Genomic DNA, 19,768 nt, shown 5'->3' with positions numbered 1-19,768 from the left:
CAGTGTCCAGGTGAAATGGATCTAAATTCAAGTAGACAGTACCACGTGACAAAGGCATGTGCCAGATAATACTTGTTGGGATAAGTACATATATACATATCATTGCTGGTAGGCGTCTACAAACGGATAATTTGGTTAAATGATCGAATAAAATTACTTAAAATTTATTAATATAATTTTTTCTTATTAACCGTTAACCGAATCGAAATTCTTTTAAAAAAAATTTAACCAAAGTAAATTAAGTTTGGTTTGTTTAGCCGAATTAACTGAAATTTATAAAATATATATAAATAGTATATATTATATATTATATATTAATTTTTTAATTTTTTTAGTTTATTCGGTTTAAACCAAATTTAAATACCCCTAAAGCTAAATAATATATATATATAATATTAAATACTTAATAATTTCGGTTAATTAACCGAAACCGAAATTTGAAAAAAACCGTTAACCGTCGAACAATCAAACCCAAAATTAACCGACCAAAATTTTGATTTGATTGGTTAATTCGGCTTTAACCGAACAATGAACACCCCTAATTGCTAGTCTTTTTGCAAAACAGAATTTTAATTAATATGCACTTAACATTCTAAAAAGTATATAAATTTAAAATATTTTCCTTTTGATCTGATAAAAATGAATTGAAAACCTACAAATGTACTCGGATTCTTTTAATAGGAAGCATACAGTTAAGCAAGAAAAGTCCCTGATATATCCCAGTAGTTCATCAAATGATGCTTCATTGACCATTAACGGGACCCGAATTCACCGGCTTCTGAAATACTCGGACTACCGGCATTCCATCGTCATTATCATTCCCAACTCTCCATGACCGATCCTTCTTCCGCTGGGGATTTTTGTGGTGCTTATGGGATGCATTTGATTTCTTAACCGTCACCTTCTTCGAAGCGAGTCCATTAGCCAAATCAAACGAGCTAAGATCATCTAGTACATGCTCCGACACAGGTGTAGTTTCAATTCCATTTTCCAACGATTCTTCAACGTCAGATGGATCTGAATCGTGAACTTCAGTCAAGCTCGGCTTCCCATCATCTTCCCTTCCATCTTCATCAGACATACCAGGTGGTATTTCATAGTGAGGCAGCTTTCCATCAATGTAATCCTTTAAAATTTGGCGGGCTGCCCTAGTTTCATCAGGTAATCCACTAGAGGCAACATACCCACGTGAAGCACAGTAAGCTCTCAAAAACTCCGAGGCCAGAGGCGGCCGAGACTGCGATTCGTATGGTTTGGGTTTTGGTAACTTAATCTTGTATACATCCTCGATAATGTGCCTTTTGACCCTATTAGCAACAACTTGCACAGCCTCCCTGTGCTCCGTCATCCGGTCAATTGGCAGCACCCCTGAAGCAATCATCTCATATCTCGAGCTTGAGAAGGATGGAAAGACCAATCCAGGACAATCACATAGAGTCAGCTCATCAGAAATTATTAATGTCTGGAAATGTTTCGTCTTCCCCGGAGTTGAGGTGACGCCTGTACGTTTCTGGCCAACCAAAGCATTTATAGTTGAACTTTTTCCAACATTAGGATACCCCACAAATCCCACCATCACACTTTTTCGTGCTGAAGTTCCTTCAGTACTGCCTCTAGGAGATTGAATATCAGAAGACCTCGAGGTACTAGAGCCTGATTTCTTCATCCTGACTATTTCTTCTGCCTCGGACTGCAAACGAGCCAAGAGTTCATCTCTCCCATATATTTTTGTTTCAGGATCATTGCACTTTTGCAGGCTATTTTGCGTTTTCCATTGGTCGGTAAGCAGTTTTCCTTCTAATTCAGCAGTAGCAGCTTTAGCAGACCAGAATACAAAGAGAATCTTATGAGAGTGAAAATATTTTGCCCATTTTTCCCTACATAGATAGAACAGAAGCAATAAGCACCATCAGCGGTGGAAAAATTGGAATCGAACCATAACAGATGAGAAAATGGAAGAGTTGAAACTAACCTAACAGAAACTGACAGAAGATCTGCCTTGTTTATAAGAAGCAATGTTCTCTTATGCTTGTCGATCTCCTTAGCATATTCCTTCATAGAAACAAATTTGTCAGAAACCCATTGTAATCATCATCCAAGTGGTAGAAAAATCCATAAATAAAAAGAAGGAAAAGTACAAAAAGGGAATACAACATGATCAACATTCTACATTTTTTTTGGATAAATGAAAACTTTTCACATCTACTTTCCAAGTTTAGTTAAATTGAATTAGATACCAACTCTTAATTTCTTTTATCATTCAAAATTTCAAGAGAGTTGTCATTCTAGCATCAAGACGCCGTACCATATTAATAAATTCTCTCCACCTACTCTTTAACAAATAAATAAATTTATATTAGATTGTTCATTAATTTATCACCAGACCTCAAATTTGCAAAAGCTCCGCCTACCTCAAGCAGCTTTAGAATACATATTCTGCTCAAGAAAAAAAGTATATTACCTCAAGATCAGGACAGCGGTAAAAAAGAGGGTCCCTTGCATCAACAACCATCACAAGCTGATAGAATATAATGAAGTCAGTATGTCAGTAAGAGATATATCATATCTTGAAAAGTCGCAAGTATGGAAGAGAGACTCGGAGACATGAGCAACTTAGGGAAAAAAGATGGGATTTCACATCATTTTCAAATAAGTTTAAATAGTAATTCCAGGGGGGCTCGCTCCATGCTAACCTTTCCCTCTCCCTCTCTTTCTTCCTTTCACCTCTCACCCCATTCCCTTTTTTGAAGGACATATACCTAATGCCAATGCAGACATTTTTTTCCGAGGGTCCTTGGCTCGAGTATCAATTGCTTCTTAATTTTCCGATCTTTTCATTTTATGATTTTGAGATAAGAAAATAATGGTTTTCCAGGGTGATTTCTAGTTGGATATAAGAACTAGGACGTGATGATTGACTGATAGTGCTTCTTATTTTATAAATCAGTGCTTTGCTTCATCAGGTAAGGCCTTTCTTAGTTTTTTGCATCTAGCACCTCTGCCCCGGTGCATACCTAAGAAAACACTGCTTTAAGAAAGCCATCCTACTAGGTTTACTTGGACTCAAGTGTCAGAGTTGGATATAGGAATGTAACCAGAATGGGTTTCCATTAGACATTTCTAAAGTTTTCCATGTATTTGGAGGATCCTCAGAGGTCATAATATCCGTGTGTTGAACACGAGTGGTAGACCACAAGTACTCCAAAGAAAAATGAAGAGTCTGAGCAACATAGATCCTACAACTTTTCATCATACATGTAATAACATGTACAATTCTACATTACGAGAGACAAAAATCTTACCAGATCACTGCGTTCAAGAACCCGCCAAAGCTGCCTCCAGATATCCAAGTTCTTCTCAAATGGTGTGAGAACAAGCTTCTCATTCTCCTCAAGTCTACAACAAATACAAGGACACGAAAACACAATTAATACAACTCTCTATATGCTTATATATGCAAATATAAGCATAAAACATGATGAGTCTATCCTATACTAAAAATGTTCGCATATGCGAGCAAGCTTACCCAAGCTACACTTCTCTTCAGACATGAGTCAATCACTATCATCTACAGAAAAGTAGTGGGGCAAGGACCATTAAGCTATTGTTGAAAAATAACCATCATTGGAACACTAATTTTAAATGTACAATACCAAATTGCATAGAGATGAAAAAAAATGTTTCATCTTGGCTTGCTATTGGCTAGTATATTTATTATTCACTTTGTCTGACCTGGTCGAACACTGAATTTGGACCTATCCTAGGATATCTCCATGACAATATTAATCAAGTTGTCCTAGTTCAATTAAATATTTACTTCTGACAGTATTATCATTGCTCCCTTGTTAAATGATGGGAGAGAAGGTTATGTTCATATTACTCATCACCTCACCTTGCTAAGCTGCGGCGCCAAACTAGGAAAGCTTGTTTCTCGTTTGCATCTAGCTCTTCAACAGACATTGCTGCATTCCATGGTGGCCTTCGTGGAACTCGGAGACTGTTCGCGTGCAGTGCCTCCTCTTTCTTCTGCTGTTCTCTTCTTTCTTCGGGTGTCATATCACTGATGCTTGAGCTGGCATCCCTAGTGAAAAAAAAGGATGTCAGATAAACCACTGAGCACGTGTACCAAAAGCAATAGGTTTGTAAAGCTTAAAGAAGAAGGATCAGGATTCAGGAATCACCCATTATAAACAAAAAGCTCTCAAAAGAACAACACATTCAACTTAAACATGATATAGATACTTACCTGCAACAATCTCCTTATGCCAATACATTAAATTTAATCCTTTATTCATTTATTTTTTTTTCAAGATAAAAAAGAAAGGTGGGATGAAGGAACTAATAGGACGAAAGAGAACCCTCAATAGACAAAGTAACATGATTATTAATTCGAATGGACACTTTTCTAGTGATCTTAGTGCAAAAGTTATACTAGCCTATAAAATATAGGCTTTTGAACAACTAATTAAGTCCAATCCGAGTCTCTGAAAATCCTTGCAACAGGAATACAATTAACCATGAATCTCAATTCTCAATATGTTATTAAAATCAAAATCCAAACCTTAAGACCATAACCAACAAAAACAAAACATAGAAATGAGAAAAGGGTAACAAAAAAAAACACCATGAAACTCACTCAATATGTTGTTACAATCAAAATCCAGACCTTAAGACCATAACAAAACAAAACAAAAAATCAACAAAACCCCAAAACACAGCCAACTAATTAATTCAGAAAGAACAAAAATTTACATAAAAACCCAGACTTTCACCAAATCAAACAAAACAAGTTCAATGATTTACACCTACACATCAGACCAATTTGATATGAACAAAAAAGGCTTAGGTAAGAGCTTACAAATTGATGAGGAGGTTAGGGGTGGGGTGGTGGATAGAGAAGAGCTGGTCAGCTTCCTCGGCCTGCTCGATGACGGCATCGATGTTGCTAACTTCGGTTACAGATTCCAATACCTTCTTGTTCCGGCTCTTATAAAACCTCCCCTTCTCTTTGGTTTGTTGTATCATTGAATTGTGATGCTTCACCAGGGCTCTCCCTAACCCTGACTTCTCATTCTTCCCCATCTTTCTTTAGTTTTAAATCAGATGAAATTCTCCCGGGGAAAATACAAAGTGCCCCGCTGATTATGGTCGGAGTTGAGAGGATTAAACAAGTCGGGTTCTTCGATGGCGGTTGTAAGGGGGTGGCTTGGAGCCGACGGAGCTAAAAAGGGATGAGAATTTTAGCCCAATGGCTAATCCAACCCAACCTCAAAATCCAGTTCAGATGGGTTCAATGAATAAATAACTTAAAAGATTTCAAATGGTTAAGAATTGACGCTATATCCACTAGTCCCGTGTTCAATTCCTGTACAAAATTTTAAAAAATTTGTCAAATATAAAAATGGTTTTATGTTGAATCTCTCTACAATTAAAAGTTATATAATAGTTTTCTGATTATAAGATGTTATTTTGTTGAGTCCATTAGCTATTAAAAGTTACAAAATAGTTACATAATTATTTCTTATGTTCCAAAATCATCATTTTTCGATACAAAAATTTATGATTATCTGAGTTAGACGTTAAGATGTTGACTAAGATATGATAGTCGTTTGAGATTCAAATATCATATTTTATCATATATCATTCAGTAGATTAACGTCTAGTTTAGTCGGCAATCAAATTTTTAAGTGAAAATGATGAATTTGAAGCATAATGAATAGTCGGATGACTAATTTATAACTTTTAATAGTTAAGGGACTCAACAAAGCAACTTATAACTGAGATCATTTCATAACTTTTAAAAGACTTAATAAAGCAACATCCTATAATCGAATGAACATTCGTGTACTATAAAAAAAAATCATTTGAAACAAGTTTTATCAAATTGATTTTTGTGATACTTTGTTTTAATAAGTTAAACTCTTAATATTAAGTTAAAATATTTGTATGTAAGTTTATAGAATTATTTTTCATTACACTATTTAAATTTTGCAAAAATATATATTTAATATAATCAATATGTTAAAAAATACCTAAAAAAATATTTACATATATAAATATATTATATTATATTTTATCATAGTATATTATAAGATTTTAATTTATTTTTATGATTAAAATAATTATTTAAATTATTTAAAAAAATGTTTCTAGTTCAAATTCAATAGTAGATTATCAAAATTTGCAAAAAATAATTTTAAGTTTCAACATATTCTTTTCGAGCCAAATTCGAGTACCTTTTATATTGTATGACACCTTCATTGTAATAAGCTTATAAGCCAAACTCTTATACAAAAAATAAATATCAAACTTGAATCAAATTTATATTATCTCAATCAATTTACATTGTGCTAAAAAAATTTAAAAATGTATTTAAAAAATAATATTAAATATATTATAAACAAAATATAAATTAAATATTAAAACACTGTTTAAATGTGTATAACGCAATTTAAACATTAAATTACTATAAAATAACAATATTTAATAAATTTATATTCAAAATAAATAGTTATAATTGAAATGGCCTAATAATATGGAGTAAAAATTATAATTGATAAATTTAAAACTTAATAGTATAAACGATATAACATTTTAAATTTGATGATATTTAATATAATTTATTATTTAAATAATAGCGAAACAGAGCATTAAAAAAATATTAAACAATAAATAATCTGGAAAATATTCAATGTAACCTCCTGTATCCGGTCTGTAAGTTAGACTCAAACCTAAGTGGTTACATATCCCATTTAGAGATTTTTTTAAACAACTTATAAAACATTACAGATAATACTAAACAAAATATCGATAATACAAATATATCCAAAACGAAAGCAAAATACATGTCACCAAACACTACTGAAAAATATATAGAGATATACGTTCGTACAAAATAAAGTAGTTGATCTTTCCTGATGCCAAATCTGCTGCTTACTGTCTGCTGTTATCTGAAAAAGGGTAAAACTATAGAACTAAAAAGCTCAATGTACTTCAAACAGTGTATAAAAACATACTAATAAAATATTCCAGTAAAAATCATTTCATTAAACATGTTTTTTTATTTAAAATATGAACACTACCCCCATTTGTCACGAACAAAATGTGTAGGTTCCTCAGAACCATACACCCCGTCACGTCCAGTAAGGCCCTGAGCACAAAGCCGAGGAGCCTGCAAGTATTCTTCCTCCAACAATATTCCCCCCAATGTCAGTAATAAACAAGTATGTATTCAAGTGAAATTGGTGAATAATTCATGCTTAAAAAAATCATATACCGAAATACAGAAATCAGATATCAGGTAATCAATATTCAAAAATCAAGTATCATGTCATAACAGTATTATGAATTATCACCAATCTAAAACAATTCAAATAATATTTTTGAAATAGTAAAATAATACTGTCATGAAACACACCTGTAACAGTTTGAGAAATCAGATATGTCGATCACGCTCTGTTGCAGCGCTAGATCCTACGAATTGGAAAAATCCATATTGGAATCCTAATATAAATAATCTTTATTTAAATAATATACGGAAACCTACGGGTAATTATTGTAGTACACGATTCAGGCTGATAAGACGAAAGAACAACTCCAGACCTAACTGTTCCACGCTCAGGTGAAACACGAGTACCTTCATAAAATATTTTATTGAATCAATTCCTTAACCAAAACTCAAATAAATAATCAAAATATTAAAATACTAAACCTTTTGGGTTCACATGCTCGATTCGGGGATTTCATGTCAGAATTTGGCAAAACGGACTTCAGAATCATATTCAGGACGTCGAAAAATATAAAGTATGACCTTCCAAAATTTTGAATTCTTGGTCAAAATCAAATTCAACGGGTTTGATTGACAATTTGGAGACTTTCGAGTTCAAATTTGGTGAAATGAACCCTAAAAACGGATTCAAAACGTCGAAAAATGTTAAGATAAGTATACTCGGAAAAGATTAAAGGTCTTTTAATGACCGGTCAAAGTTCTGGTCAAAGGTGGTCAACGGTCAATGACCAACGGGTCGGACCAGTTCGGACCGGTCAACCCGGTCAAAAACCGGTTTTTTAAACAATTCTAGCCTAGCAGAACATTCCCCACGCGCAGTGGCGGCGCGTGGGACACATTCCGACGTCGGAAAATTCATGAAAAAAATCCTAAAAATTATTTTGAGCGATTTCGAGATACTTACAAATCTCGGTTCAAAATTTTGAACGGCAGAGAGGTCGATTTCAACAAATCAGAAACTTTGACCGCTTCACCTCCTTACTTGCCGCCGTCAACGGAGACCAAGGATGACACTGGCAGACTCGAAACGGCACAATGAACACGATGGTACGGGAGGTGTCGAAAACGGAGCAACGATCGGTGGCGAATTTAAGATTTTCTCGGCGATGGTGCTAAAAAAAACGTCGAGCCTTTGACTTGAAATTCACGGCGTTTGGCAGTGTTTCACTTCAATTAATTTAAGGAGTTTGTTCCTCGCTCGATGATGAACACGATGGTGGTTTCAAAACGACGATCGAAATTCGGACGACACCAAAATCGAGTTTGGAATGAGAGGTTGGTGGGGGAGGAATTTAGCAAATTATGCTTATGAATTCCCCCCGTAAATCTGATTCAAAATATTTAATAGAGTGTCTGTTGACACTTTTTGGGTAAATTCAGGGCTTAGTCCTTGAATTTCCTTAAACTCTACAACAACCTACAAGTTTTGAAAATTTTCATTTTAGTCCCCAAATATTTATCAATTACACAATTAAATCCTCAAATTTCAATTAAATATTTTTTTTTCAACATTCCGGGTTGTTACAATTCTCCCCCTCTACAAGAAATTTCATCCTCGAAATTTACCTTATGAAAATAGATGAGGAAATTGAGCCTCCAATGACTCCAATGTCTCCCAAGTAGCTTCTGAGGGGCTACGATTACTCCACTGAACTTTGACCATTGGAATACGTCTATTCCGAAGAACTCGCTCATCCCTCTCTAAAACCTGAACAGGCTCCTCCTCATATGACAAATCAGGTCTTAGTTCTACCTCGTCAACCTGAATGATGTGATCCGGATATGGACGATATCGCCTCAACATAGACACATGAAAAACATCATGAATACGATTGAGCTGGGGAGGTAACTCAAGCTGATAAGCAACAGGTCCAACTTTCTTCAAAATATGATACGGTCCAATAAATCGCGGACTCAGTTTACCCTTACGTCCAAATCTCGATACCTTCTTCCATGGGGATATCTTGAGAAAAACCTGATCTCTAACCTTAAACTCGATATCCTTACATCGCTTATCTACGTATGATTTCTGCCTATCAAATGCCTCTTTTAAGCTATCACGGATCAATCTGACCATATCTTCAGTCTCTCGAACCAAGTCTGGACCCAAAGTTTTTCTATCATGCAACTCTGTCCAGCATATAGGAGTACGACATCTACGTCCATACAGAGCCTCGTACGGTGCCATGCGAATACTCGCCTGATAAATATTATTATAAGCAAACTCGGCTAACGGCAAGAAATCTTCCCAACTACCACGGAAATCAATCACACAACCCCGTAACATATCCTCCAACACTTGGATAACTTGCTCAGACTGTCCATCAGTCTGAGGATGAAAAGCTATGCTGAAATTCAAACGAGTACCCAGAGCCTCGTGCAAAGCCTTCCAGAACATGGAAGTGAACCTTGGATCTCGATCAGAAATGATAGACAACGGTACACCATGAAGTTTAACAATCTCCAAAATGTACAACTTAGCCAGTTTGTCCAGAGAATAATTAATCCAGATAGGGATAAAGTGCGCTGACTTGGTGAGTTGATCAACAATCACCCAAATAGAATCCTTTTTTAAAGGAGTCAGAGGAAGACCAGTAACGAAATCCATCGTAATGCGCTCTCATTTCCACTCAGGAATCTTAATTGACTGTAACAATCCGGATGGATGCTGGTGTTTTGCCTTAACCTGCTGACAAGTCAAACACCTCGCCACAAAATCTGAAATATTCTTTTTCATACCAGTCCAGAAGTAGCACTCTTTGAGATTATTGTACATTTTGTCACCGCCAGGATGCATAGCATAAGGACTACTATGAGCCTCCTGAAGAATAATCTGTCTCAACTAATCATCTTTAGGAACGCAATAACGACCGTGAAAACACAAAATACCATCATGATCCACAATATACTATGAACTCGATCCTTGCTTAACTTGCTCAATAATGGGAAGCAATTATCTATCCAGAAGTTGTTTGGTCTTAATCTCCTCGGCTAAAGTAGCTTTAACCTGCAACTCTGCTAACAGACTATTATCATCTTACGGCTCAAGGCGTCTACCACTGTATTAGCTTTCCCTGGATGATATTCTATCTCTAAATCATAGTCTTTTAGAAGCTCCAACCATCGACGCTGTCTCAAATTTAATTATTTTTGAGTAAGTAGATACTTCAGACTCTTATGATCCGTATACATATAACACTTTTCTCCGTAGAGGTAGCGTCTCCAGATCTTTAAAGCAAAAACCACGGCAGCTAACTCCAGATCGTGAATAGGATAGTTACGCTCATGCGGCTTTAACTGACGCGAAGCATAAGTGACAACCTTCCCATCTTGCATCAAAACACGTCCTAATCCAGAGTGAGAAGCATCACTGTAGGCAGAAAAATCTTTTCCAGATTAAGGTTGAATCAGCACTGGGGCTTGAGTTAGAACAGTCTTCAATTCCTCGAAGCTAGCTTGTTGGTTCTCAGACCAGACAAATGGAACATTTTTCCTCAATAGTTTCGTCAGAGGAGTTGCAATAAGGGAGAACCCCTCAATGAAACGACGGTAGTAACCAGCTAAGCGCAAGAAACTACGGATCTCAGAAACGTTCATGGGTTGCTTCCAGTTCAGAATAGCCTCCACTTTGCTTGGATCCACCCGAATACCATCAGCAGAAACAATATGTCCAAGAAAAGTCACTTCGCTGAGCCAAAACTCACACTTGCTCAACTTAGCGTATAGCTTATTCTCCTTTAGAGTCTGTAGAACAATCCTTAAATGCTCCTCATGTTCTGCTTCACTTCTAGAATACACCAATATATCATCAATGAACACAACTACAAACTGGTCCAAATAAGGTCGAAACACCCTATGCATCAGATCCATAAAAGCAGCAAGGACATTTGTTAACCCGAATGACATCACTAAAAACTCATAATGCCTATACCGAGTACGGAAAGCAGTCTTCGGAATATCCGAGTCTTTCACCCTAAGTTGATAATAACCAGACCTCAAGTCTATTTTTAAAAAGATAAAAGCCCCTCGAAATTGATCAAATAGATCATCAATTTTCGACAAATGATATTTGTTTTTAACTGTGAGCTTGTTCAGTTTTCTATAATTAATACAAAGTCTCAATGTCCCATCTTTCTTCTTGACAAAGAGAACTGAGGCTCCCCACGGTGATACACTGGGTCTGATAAATCCCCCTGTCCAACAACTCCTGAAGTTGGACTTTTAGTTCCTTAAGCTCCTTTGGGGCTATACGATAAGGAGCTATTGAAACCGGGGTGGAACCATAATAGACTTCAATTTTAAACTCAACCTCTCTATCTGGCGGTAATCCAGGCAACTCCTCGAGAAAAACATCGGGAAATTCCTTGACAATTCGGATGCCTTCAATATCAGATTGAGAACTCCTAATATCCAATATATAAGCAAGAAACGCCTCGGAACCTTTTATGATCATCTTCTCAGCTACCAAAACAGATACAACATTTGTCATAAATCCACGACGTTCCCCAATCATTACAATCTTTCGATTATCTGGGGTCTTCAGAAGAGCTCTTTTGGTCTCAAAATCAATATTTACTCGATGTTTGTCCAACCAATCTACGCTGAGAATCAAATCAAACTCTTCCAAAGGTAACTCCATCAGGTCGGCCAGAAAAATTTTCCCATTGATCTCTATAGGACACTCTCTAAAAATACGATCCAACATTATGAACTTTTCTAAGGGACTTTGAACTATCACTGAATGCTCAGTATTCTCAACAGGAATATTTAGACATTCAGAAAAGGAATGTGATACATAGGAATTGGTAGAGCCACTATCAAACAATGCAAAGTAAGGAACTGAATGAATAGTAACAGTACCTGCAGTCACATTAGGCCCATCACGATCTTGTCGAAGTCTGGCAGTGTAAACCAATGCAGGCTGTCTGGCCTCAGATCTGACTGGACCCCTACTCTGAGATACTCGGCCTCTATTAGCCGATCCTGGTGCTCTGCCCTAACTATGACTCACCGTTGGAGTCTGAACAGTACTCTGAGTACGAGCGGGAGTACGAACTGGTGTCTGAACAGAATGAGGTATCTCTGGACAATCCTTCAAATGATGGTCATCAGACCCACATTTATAACAAGTGCCCAATTTCATCATGCATTCCCCAAAATGATATTTCCCACAGTAATCGCATGTTGGCAAGGACTGCGACCCAAAAGAACCACCATGTCTAGAAGATTGAACAGCTGAAGAACCAGATGCAACAAGTCTGACACTCTTACCACCTCTCTGAAAGGACTCACCCCTACCTCTCTTGCTAGGGTGTATAGAAAAATCAACAGAACCAGAAGGCCTCCTGAATCGGGTTTGAGCTCGATCACTATCTCTCTTGTGCTCCATACCCAATCGTTATATTTCCTCAGCAGTCTTGGCTATCTCAACCAATGCATCAAAATTCCTCTATCGGTGGGTAGCGACTCGACTCCTAATCTCATACATAAGTCCATTCTTGAACCTCAAGCATCGATCTGTCTCAGTGTCAACAAGTCCAGGAGCATAACGACTCAATCAAATGAACTCTACCTCGTAGTCCATAACAAACATGCTACCCTGTTCTAGATTCTGAAACTCTTGAAGTTGTTCATGCAGGTATCTCTCTCCGATGTAGCGACTCCAGAAGCGCGTCTTGAAAAGATCTCATGTTAACTGGTTTCTCGAAATACTACCAGAAATTGATTGCCACCATCTGAAGCTCTCTTTCTTCAATATAGTTAGGGCCCCCTTCAACTTATGTTCAGGTCTGAGGTCAATCTCATACATAATCCTCTCTGTGTCCTCCAGCCAATACTCAACGTCTGTTGGAGGTCCACCGGTAATACCCTCGAATGGAACTACACCAGCAGCAACCAGAGAATTTGAAATCTCAACCGCAGTCATATTACTAGGGGTTCTGGCAGCTCTCTGAAACATGCGGAATATAACTCTATTAATGGCATCTTCGTTCATGTTAGTATCCTCATCTCCACTGATGGGAGGATCTCTCACAGGAGTAAACTGATCATCATAAGAAAGGGTCGGATCTACTTGCGGAACAGGATGATCATGTGGTCATATCGAATCGTCTATCGTAACAGAAGGTCGAGCAACTCGCCCTCGACCACGTCCACGTCCTGTCCTACGACCTCTAGTAGCACTCATCGTTGGATCTATAAGGCTTTACCGAAAGAATTTGAAACATATGTCAGATTAGCATAAGGGATCTCGAGAAAACTTTAAATCATAAAATAAGGTGACATGTTGTTTTTTTCATAATTTCTTAAAAATCCAAAGTTTAGGACCAATATACAGTCCGAGTGTTTAAACCGAAGGCTCTGATACCACTAAATGTAACCCTCGTACCCGGTTTGTAAGTTAGACTCAAACCTAAGTGGTCATATATCCCATTCAAATATTTTTTTTAAAACAACTTATAAAACATTACAGATAATACTAAACAAAATATCGATAATACATATATATCCAAAACGACAGCAAAATACATGTCACCAAACACAACTGAAAAATATATAGAGATATATGTTCGTACAAAATAAAGTAGTTGATCTTTCCTGATGTCAAATCTGCTGCTTACTGTCTGCTGTTATCTGAAAAGGGTAAAACTATAGAATGAGCTAAAAAGCTAGTGTGCTTCAAATAGTGTATAAAAACATACTAATAAAATATTCCAGTAAAAATCATTTCATCAAACATGTTTGTTTTATTTAAAATATGAACAATACCCCTATCCGTCACGAACAAAATGTGTAGGTTCCCCAGAACCATACACCACGTCACGTCCAGTAAGGCCCTGAGCACAAAGCCGAGGAGCCTGCAAGTATTCTTCCTCCAACAATATTCCCCCCAATGTCAGTAATAAACAAGTATCTATTCAAGTGAAATTGGTGAATAATTCATGCTTAAAAAAATCATATACCGAAATACAGAAATCAGATATCAGGTAATCAATATTAAAAAATCAAGTATCATGTCATAACAGTATTATGAATTATCACCAATCTAAAACAATTCAAATAATAATTTTGAAATAGTAAAATAACACTGTTATGAAACACACATATAACAGTTTGAGAAATCAGATAGGGAAGCCTATTACTGGGTTTGTCGACCACGCTCTGCTGCAGCGCTAGATCCTACGAATTGGAAAAATCCATATTAGAATCCTAATATAAATAATCTTTATTTAAATAATATACGGAAACCTACAGGTAATTCTTGTAGTACGCGCTTCAGGCTGATCTGACGAAAGAACAACTCCAAACCTAACTGATCCACGCTCAAGTGAAACACGAGTACCTTCAAAAAAAAAATTCAATCAATTCCTTAACCAAAACTCAAATAAATAATCAAAATATTAAAATACTAAGCCTTTTGGGTTCACATGCTCGATTCGGGGATTTCGAGTCAAAATTTGGCAAAACAGACTTCGAAATCATATTCAGGACGTTGAAAAACATAAAGTATGACCTTCCGAAATTTTGAATTCTTTGTCAAAATCAAAGTCAACGGGTTTGACTGACGATTTGGAGACTTTTGGGTTTGAATTTGGTGAAACGAACCCCAAAAACAGATTCAGGACGTCAAAAAATGTCAGGATAGGTATACTTGAAAAAGATTAAAGGTCGTTTAATGGTCGGTCAAACCCGATCAAAGTTCTGGTCAAAGGTGGTCAACGGGTCGGACCGGTCAACCTAGTTCAGACCGGTCAAAAACCGATTTTTTTTAAACAATTCTAGCCGAGCTGAACATTACCCACGCGTAGTGGCGGTGCGTGGGGGCTCGTTGGACACATTCCGGTGTCGGAAAATTCACGAAAAATATCCTAAAAATTATTTTGAGCGATTTCGAGATACCTACAAAGCTCGGTTCAATTTTTTGAACAGCGAAGAGCTCGATTTCAACAAATCGGAAACTTTGACCGTTTCACCTCCTCACGCGCCGCCGTCAACGGAAACCAAGGATGACACCGGCAAACTCGAAACGGCACAAGGAACATGATGGTGCGGGAGGTGTCGAAAACGGAGCAACGATCGGCGATGAATTTTATATTTTCTCGGCGATGGTGCTAAAAAAACGTCGAGTCTTTGACTTGAAATTCACGGCGTTGGGCAGCGTTTCACTTCAATTAATTTAAGGAGTTTGTTTCTCGCTCGATGATGAACACGATGGTGGTTTCAAAACGACGATCGGAATTCGGACGATATCGGAATCGGGTTTGGAATGAGAGGTTGGTGGGGAGGAATTTTAGCAAATTATACTTATGAATTCCCCCCGTTGATTCAAAATATTTAATAGAGTGTCTGTTGACATTTTTGTGAGTAAATTCAGGGCTTAGTCCTTGAATTTCCTTAAACTCTACAATAACCTATAAGTTTTGAAAGCTTTCAATTTAGTCTCCAAATTTTCATCAATTACACAATTAAATCATCAAATTTCAATTAAATATTTTTTTCTTCACAATTTCGGATGGTTACATTCAAAGTTATCTCATGTTCTATTTTTTTTTTTGGTAATAATTTCACCACAAGGACTAAAGTAAAGAAAAGATTTTAAAAAATAAATAAATAACAAGGAATCCCCAATGAGAAAAACATTGTGAAAAAGATGGGACAAAACCCAATACATTGACAGACCCCACGTGCAAGTAATACCAAAGAAGAAGCAAAGGAGATAACTTCAAGCTTCAGCTTTTGGGTTGAGCAAATCGGATAAAATACTCTCCCAGAAATACAAAATAAGGCTTCTTTCCTCTTTTGCAAAGGAAACATCACACAACACAACACAAGACCTTTGTTTTTCTTCTTCTTCTTCTTCTTCTTCTTCCTTACGTCTTTGATGTTTTCCATCAATTCGTTTCCTTTCACGCAAAATGCAATCTCTGTCTAACTGATAGTCATACCCATTTATCCAAAAAAAAACCATTTTCCTTTGCTTAATGTTTTTTTCATCTCCAACTATATGGGGGCTCAGAAGAGCATCCATGCAGGCAAAGGTCAGTTCTTTTTCCCTTTTGATTTTTTGGATTGAAGTGGCAGTCACATTTACTGCTTCATTCTTTATTAAAAATGACAACTTTTGATATTTTTTTATATTTCTATAAACTTTTGTTTGTTTGTAATGGCAGCCAAGATTGATGTTAATGTTGATTTTACCCACAAGATGTGTGCTTCTATGATGCTTCCTTCTTTAAGGTTCTTACTTCATGCTTCAATTTTATGAGATTTTAATTAATTGGGTTTCAGTGATTGATTAAGATGTTTAGCTCTATTCTCTTACAGGAATACCGGCAGTCCTCTTTCCCTAGTAATTGGCAGGTATTGTCTTTTTTCTCTTGTTAACAAAGATAACATCTTTGGTTGTTGCTAAAATGTGGATGAAGAATATATGAATTTCTGTGTTTCTTTATGGTGAATTTGATATTTGTTGTTTCTATCTTTTACCTTATTGGGATAACGAATTGGGGCTCGAATTGAATCTGTAGAGATAGTAACTGGTTCAATGTATTTGTTGCAGTCTTTGCATCAAACACCCGAATTTATTCGGTGGAAGCGAGAAGCTTGATGTATCCTGGGATAAGGGGTTATATGATTCGAATATCTTGGTAGCTTATCGGAGGCCTCGACCGCAATGGGTTGCTCAACAATGTTTTACCATGCAGGTACGTTGTTGATGTTGTTTACTTGTTTTTCTCATTGCTTTTGTGGATAAGAAAGAGACAAAAGGAAAAAGTTTGCATCATAATTAGGGTTTCTGTTGATTTATATTTAAAAAAACTGAATTGTGAGGTTGGAGTATGGATATAGTTCTTATTTATAATAATTTGTTCCAGCACTTACTTTCACCTGAGATTGGAGTCCATGGTGTACCTGTGGACAATTTTTCTCGTTCAGGGAGTGGAGGCGTGAATTTGTCTCGACTGTCAGTTGGATTGGATCTAAATGAACCTGCAAGTTATAAATGGAGCAGTACAACAAGCATTAAATTTGAGGTTTGGGCAAAACAGTCAAACTCATTAGTACAATATTACCTCATAATAGTCGGTTTTATTTCGAGGAAATTTTGTTATTTATAAGACTTTCACCCTACAGAATGTTCGCCTGTTGAGTGATGATGGCCGCTCCATTACCAGAGATCTCGACGGGTTTCCCGTCACTTGCAGGTAAAGATGAATATTTTTCCAATTCTCAACAATAGATGAACTGATTGTTGACAATAATTTAAATTTTGTGCAGTGGAAATGCTCATGACAGTATGGTAGTCTTAAAGCAAGAATCTCAATATGCGAAGGCAACCGATCGCAGTTTTTATCGTGTAATTTATTCATTTCTACTGCAACTTACTGAAATACATCTTTAATGTGTCTTGAATAAGGGCACTAACTGCAAAATTTTACTTATTTCAGTTTACCATGCAAATAGAGCAAGGGATTCCAGTTCTATCTAAGTGGTTAATCTTCAACCGTTTCAAGTTTGTTGCGTCAAAGGGCATCAAACTTGGACCAGCTTTTCTCTTGACAAGGCAAGTATGTTGCAGTTTTTTTCCCTTTTCCCTCTTCCATTGGTGAAGAGAAAATTGATTGGAATTCATGGCTCGACTTTGAAAAGTGCATGATTCGCGCCTGCTCTAGAGTACTTGTTACATAATTTTTAAATTTGCTCAATTCTTACCTTTTCTCTTACAGCTTGACAGGTGGTTCGATTGTAGGAGATATGGCTCCATATCAAGCGTTTGCAATTGGCGGTCTAGGTAGCGTGCGAGGGTATGGTGAAGGGGCTGTTGGATCTGGAAGATCATGTTTGGTTGCTAATACTGAAGTGACAATTCCTTTTGTATGTAATTACTATTTTCTTTATTATTATATAGGGAGCATTGCATTCTAATGTTTATATGTAAGTTATGTTGAAGTACATGAAGTGTTGGTTATGTTATTTGCATGTCTTGACATTTTTTTTTTGCTGCATTCAGAACAAGATGTTGGAAGGTTCTGTTTTCCTGGACTGTGGAACTGATTTGGGCTCGGGTCGTCTTGTACCTGGTGAGTCTTATTCATCTACTTGCTTACAAAGTTGTATCTAAATGATGATCGAATCTTATGCTTCCAGCCTTTTGTTAATTCTCAACTAATTGCATTTTGTATAACATGTTTAAAATAGCATGATTTGGCTTTCTAAGGTCATGAAGCATCTGCTTCATTTTTGTATTTATTATACGACTATGATCACCCTGAAACCCCTGCTAGGAAGCTGGGCAGTTGGTGCCTGCTGACCTCTTCATATTCTTCTCTCAAATAGTTCTTTCGATGCATCAAAAGCATCCCAATCTTGTATTTCTCTGATCTGTTTTGCTTGCACATTGAGATGCACATCATGAAAATTATCATCTAGCATTGAATTGCTTATTATGTCTTAGGTGTGTGAACCTAGCTTATATCTGCTTATTGTTACTCTTTTTAACTTTCTTGCAACTCTAGGAGCAACCATTCCATTACCATTGTTTATTTTATGAGACAAGTCGAGTGTAGATAGTCTCTAAAATGCCATGCAATTTAAAATTTCCAGGAATTGAATTGGTTAGTTGTAATTCTAGGAAATTAGTGTGTGAAAGGAATGGAACCTTAATCCTTTTTGTACTATTTTATGTTATGGAAGCTGTCATATATCACTAATTCACCAGTGAAGCAGAACTGCTACTTATTAACTGTTTGATAAACGAGTTTCAGGAAATCCAGCATTGAGACAAGGGAAACCAGGATCTGGAGTTGGCTTCGGATACGGTCTTCGGTTCAAGTCTCCACTTGGTCATTTTCAGGTTGATTATGCCATCAATGCCTTCCAACAGAAGACCCTATACTTTGGCGTCACAAATCTTGCTTCTTGAATTGCTTAGAACCATATACAAGCTGCCAAATTCTTGCTCATTGTTTCGAGAAAAGGATAATTTCAAGGAGAAAATGAGAAGAATTTGAAAGGGTTGGGTTATGCACTGAGGCTGGTGCTGGGGTTGTGCCCGTCACCGTCTACATATTGATCATCTTCGATCACCGACACAGTTTGCCATTCATGGAAAAACAATGTTTAAAGCCTAGGTCCTTTCACATTGTACTTGCAAATTCTTAAGGAAAAGATTATATAACGCCATTGATTGTTATGGTAGAGGGTTTACACTTAGGAACAAAGGAATTAAAGGGTGTAGAGGTAGAAATTCTTTGCACAAAAAGAACCTGGTCATGTATCCTTAGCTCGTACTTACTCGGTAATATCTTTTTCCAAATCTGAATTTTACCGCATACATTTTCAATGCGCCCAAACACTGTTGGCATTTTATTTTATTCATTAGTTGAGTTTACTTGATGTCGATCAAATTCCATATATCGCAATATGAAATTTGCTCCAAGGTCATATAACAAGACAGATGGTGCCATAATGCAATTCTTG

General features: G+C 36.6%; 2 protein-coding genes across 2 annotated transcripts; one reads left to right on the top strand and one right to left on the bottom strand.

Moving 5' to 3' along the window:
* Positions 1 to 604: 604 nt before the first annotated feature.
* Positions 605 to 5,228, bottom strand: LOC120124499 (GTPase LSG1-2-like). The gene is made up of 6 exons (XM_039143164.1): positions 4,859 to 5,228; positions 3,893 to 4,081; positions 3,303 to 3,396; positions 2,462 to 2,518; positions 1,973 to 2,052; positions 605 to 1,877 (listed from the first exon to the last, which is right to left on the bottom strand). Exons 1-6 carry the CDS (start codon positions 5,080 to 5,082, stop codon positions 743 to 745), a joined length of 1,779 nt encoding a protein of 592 aa, XP_038999095.1. The 5' UTR covers positions 5,083 to 5,228; the 3' UTR covers positions 605 to 742.
* Positions 5,229 to 16,041: 10,813 nt separating this feature from the next.
* On the top strand, positions 16,042 to 19,610 carry LOC120124337 (outer envelope protein 39, chloroplastic-like). Its single transcript, XM_039143043.1, has 11 exons — positions 16,042 to 16,326; positions 16,459 to 16,525; positions 16,613 to 16,648; positions 16,848 to 16,992; positions 17,164 to 17,322; positions 17,423 to 17,493; positions 17,567 to 17,645; positions 17,737 to 17,852; positions 18,016 to 18,163; positions 18,300 to 18,369; positions 19,054 to 19,610. Exons 1-11 carry the CDS (start codon positions 16,293 to 16,295, stop codon positions 19,209 to 19,211), a joined length of 1,083 nt encoding a protein of 360 aa, XP_038998974.1. The 5' UTR covers positions 16,042 to 16,292; the 3' UTR covers positions 19,212 to 19,610.
* The last annotated feature ends 158 nt before the right edge of the window (positions 19,611 to 19,768 follow it).

Source organism: Hibiscus syriacus, unplaced genomic scaffold, assembly GCF_006381635.1.
Source record: "Hibiscus syriacus cultivar Baekdansim isolate YM2019G1 unplaced genomic scaffold, ASM638163v2 tig00110418_pilon, whole genome shotgun sequence".
Taxonomy (NCBI): Eukaryota; Viridiplantae; Streptophyta; class Magnoliopsida; order Malvales; family Malvaceae; genus Hibiscus; species Hibiscus syriacus.
The sequence above is the reverse complement of the archived record's forward strand: the minus strand, read 5'-3'. Positions and strand labels throughout refer to the sequence as shown.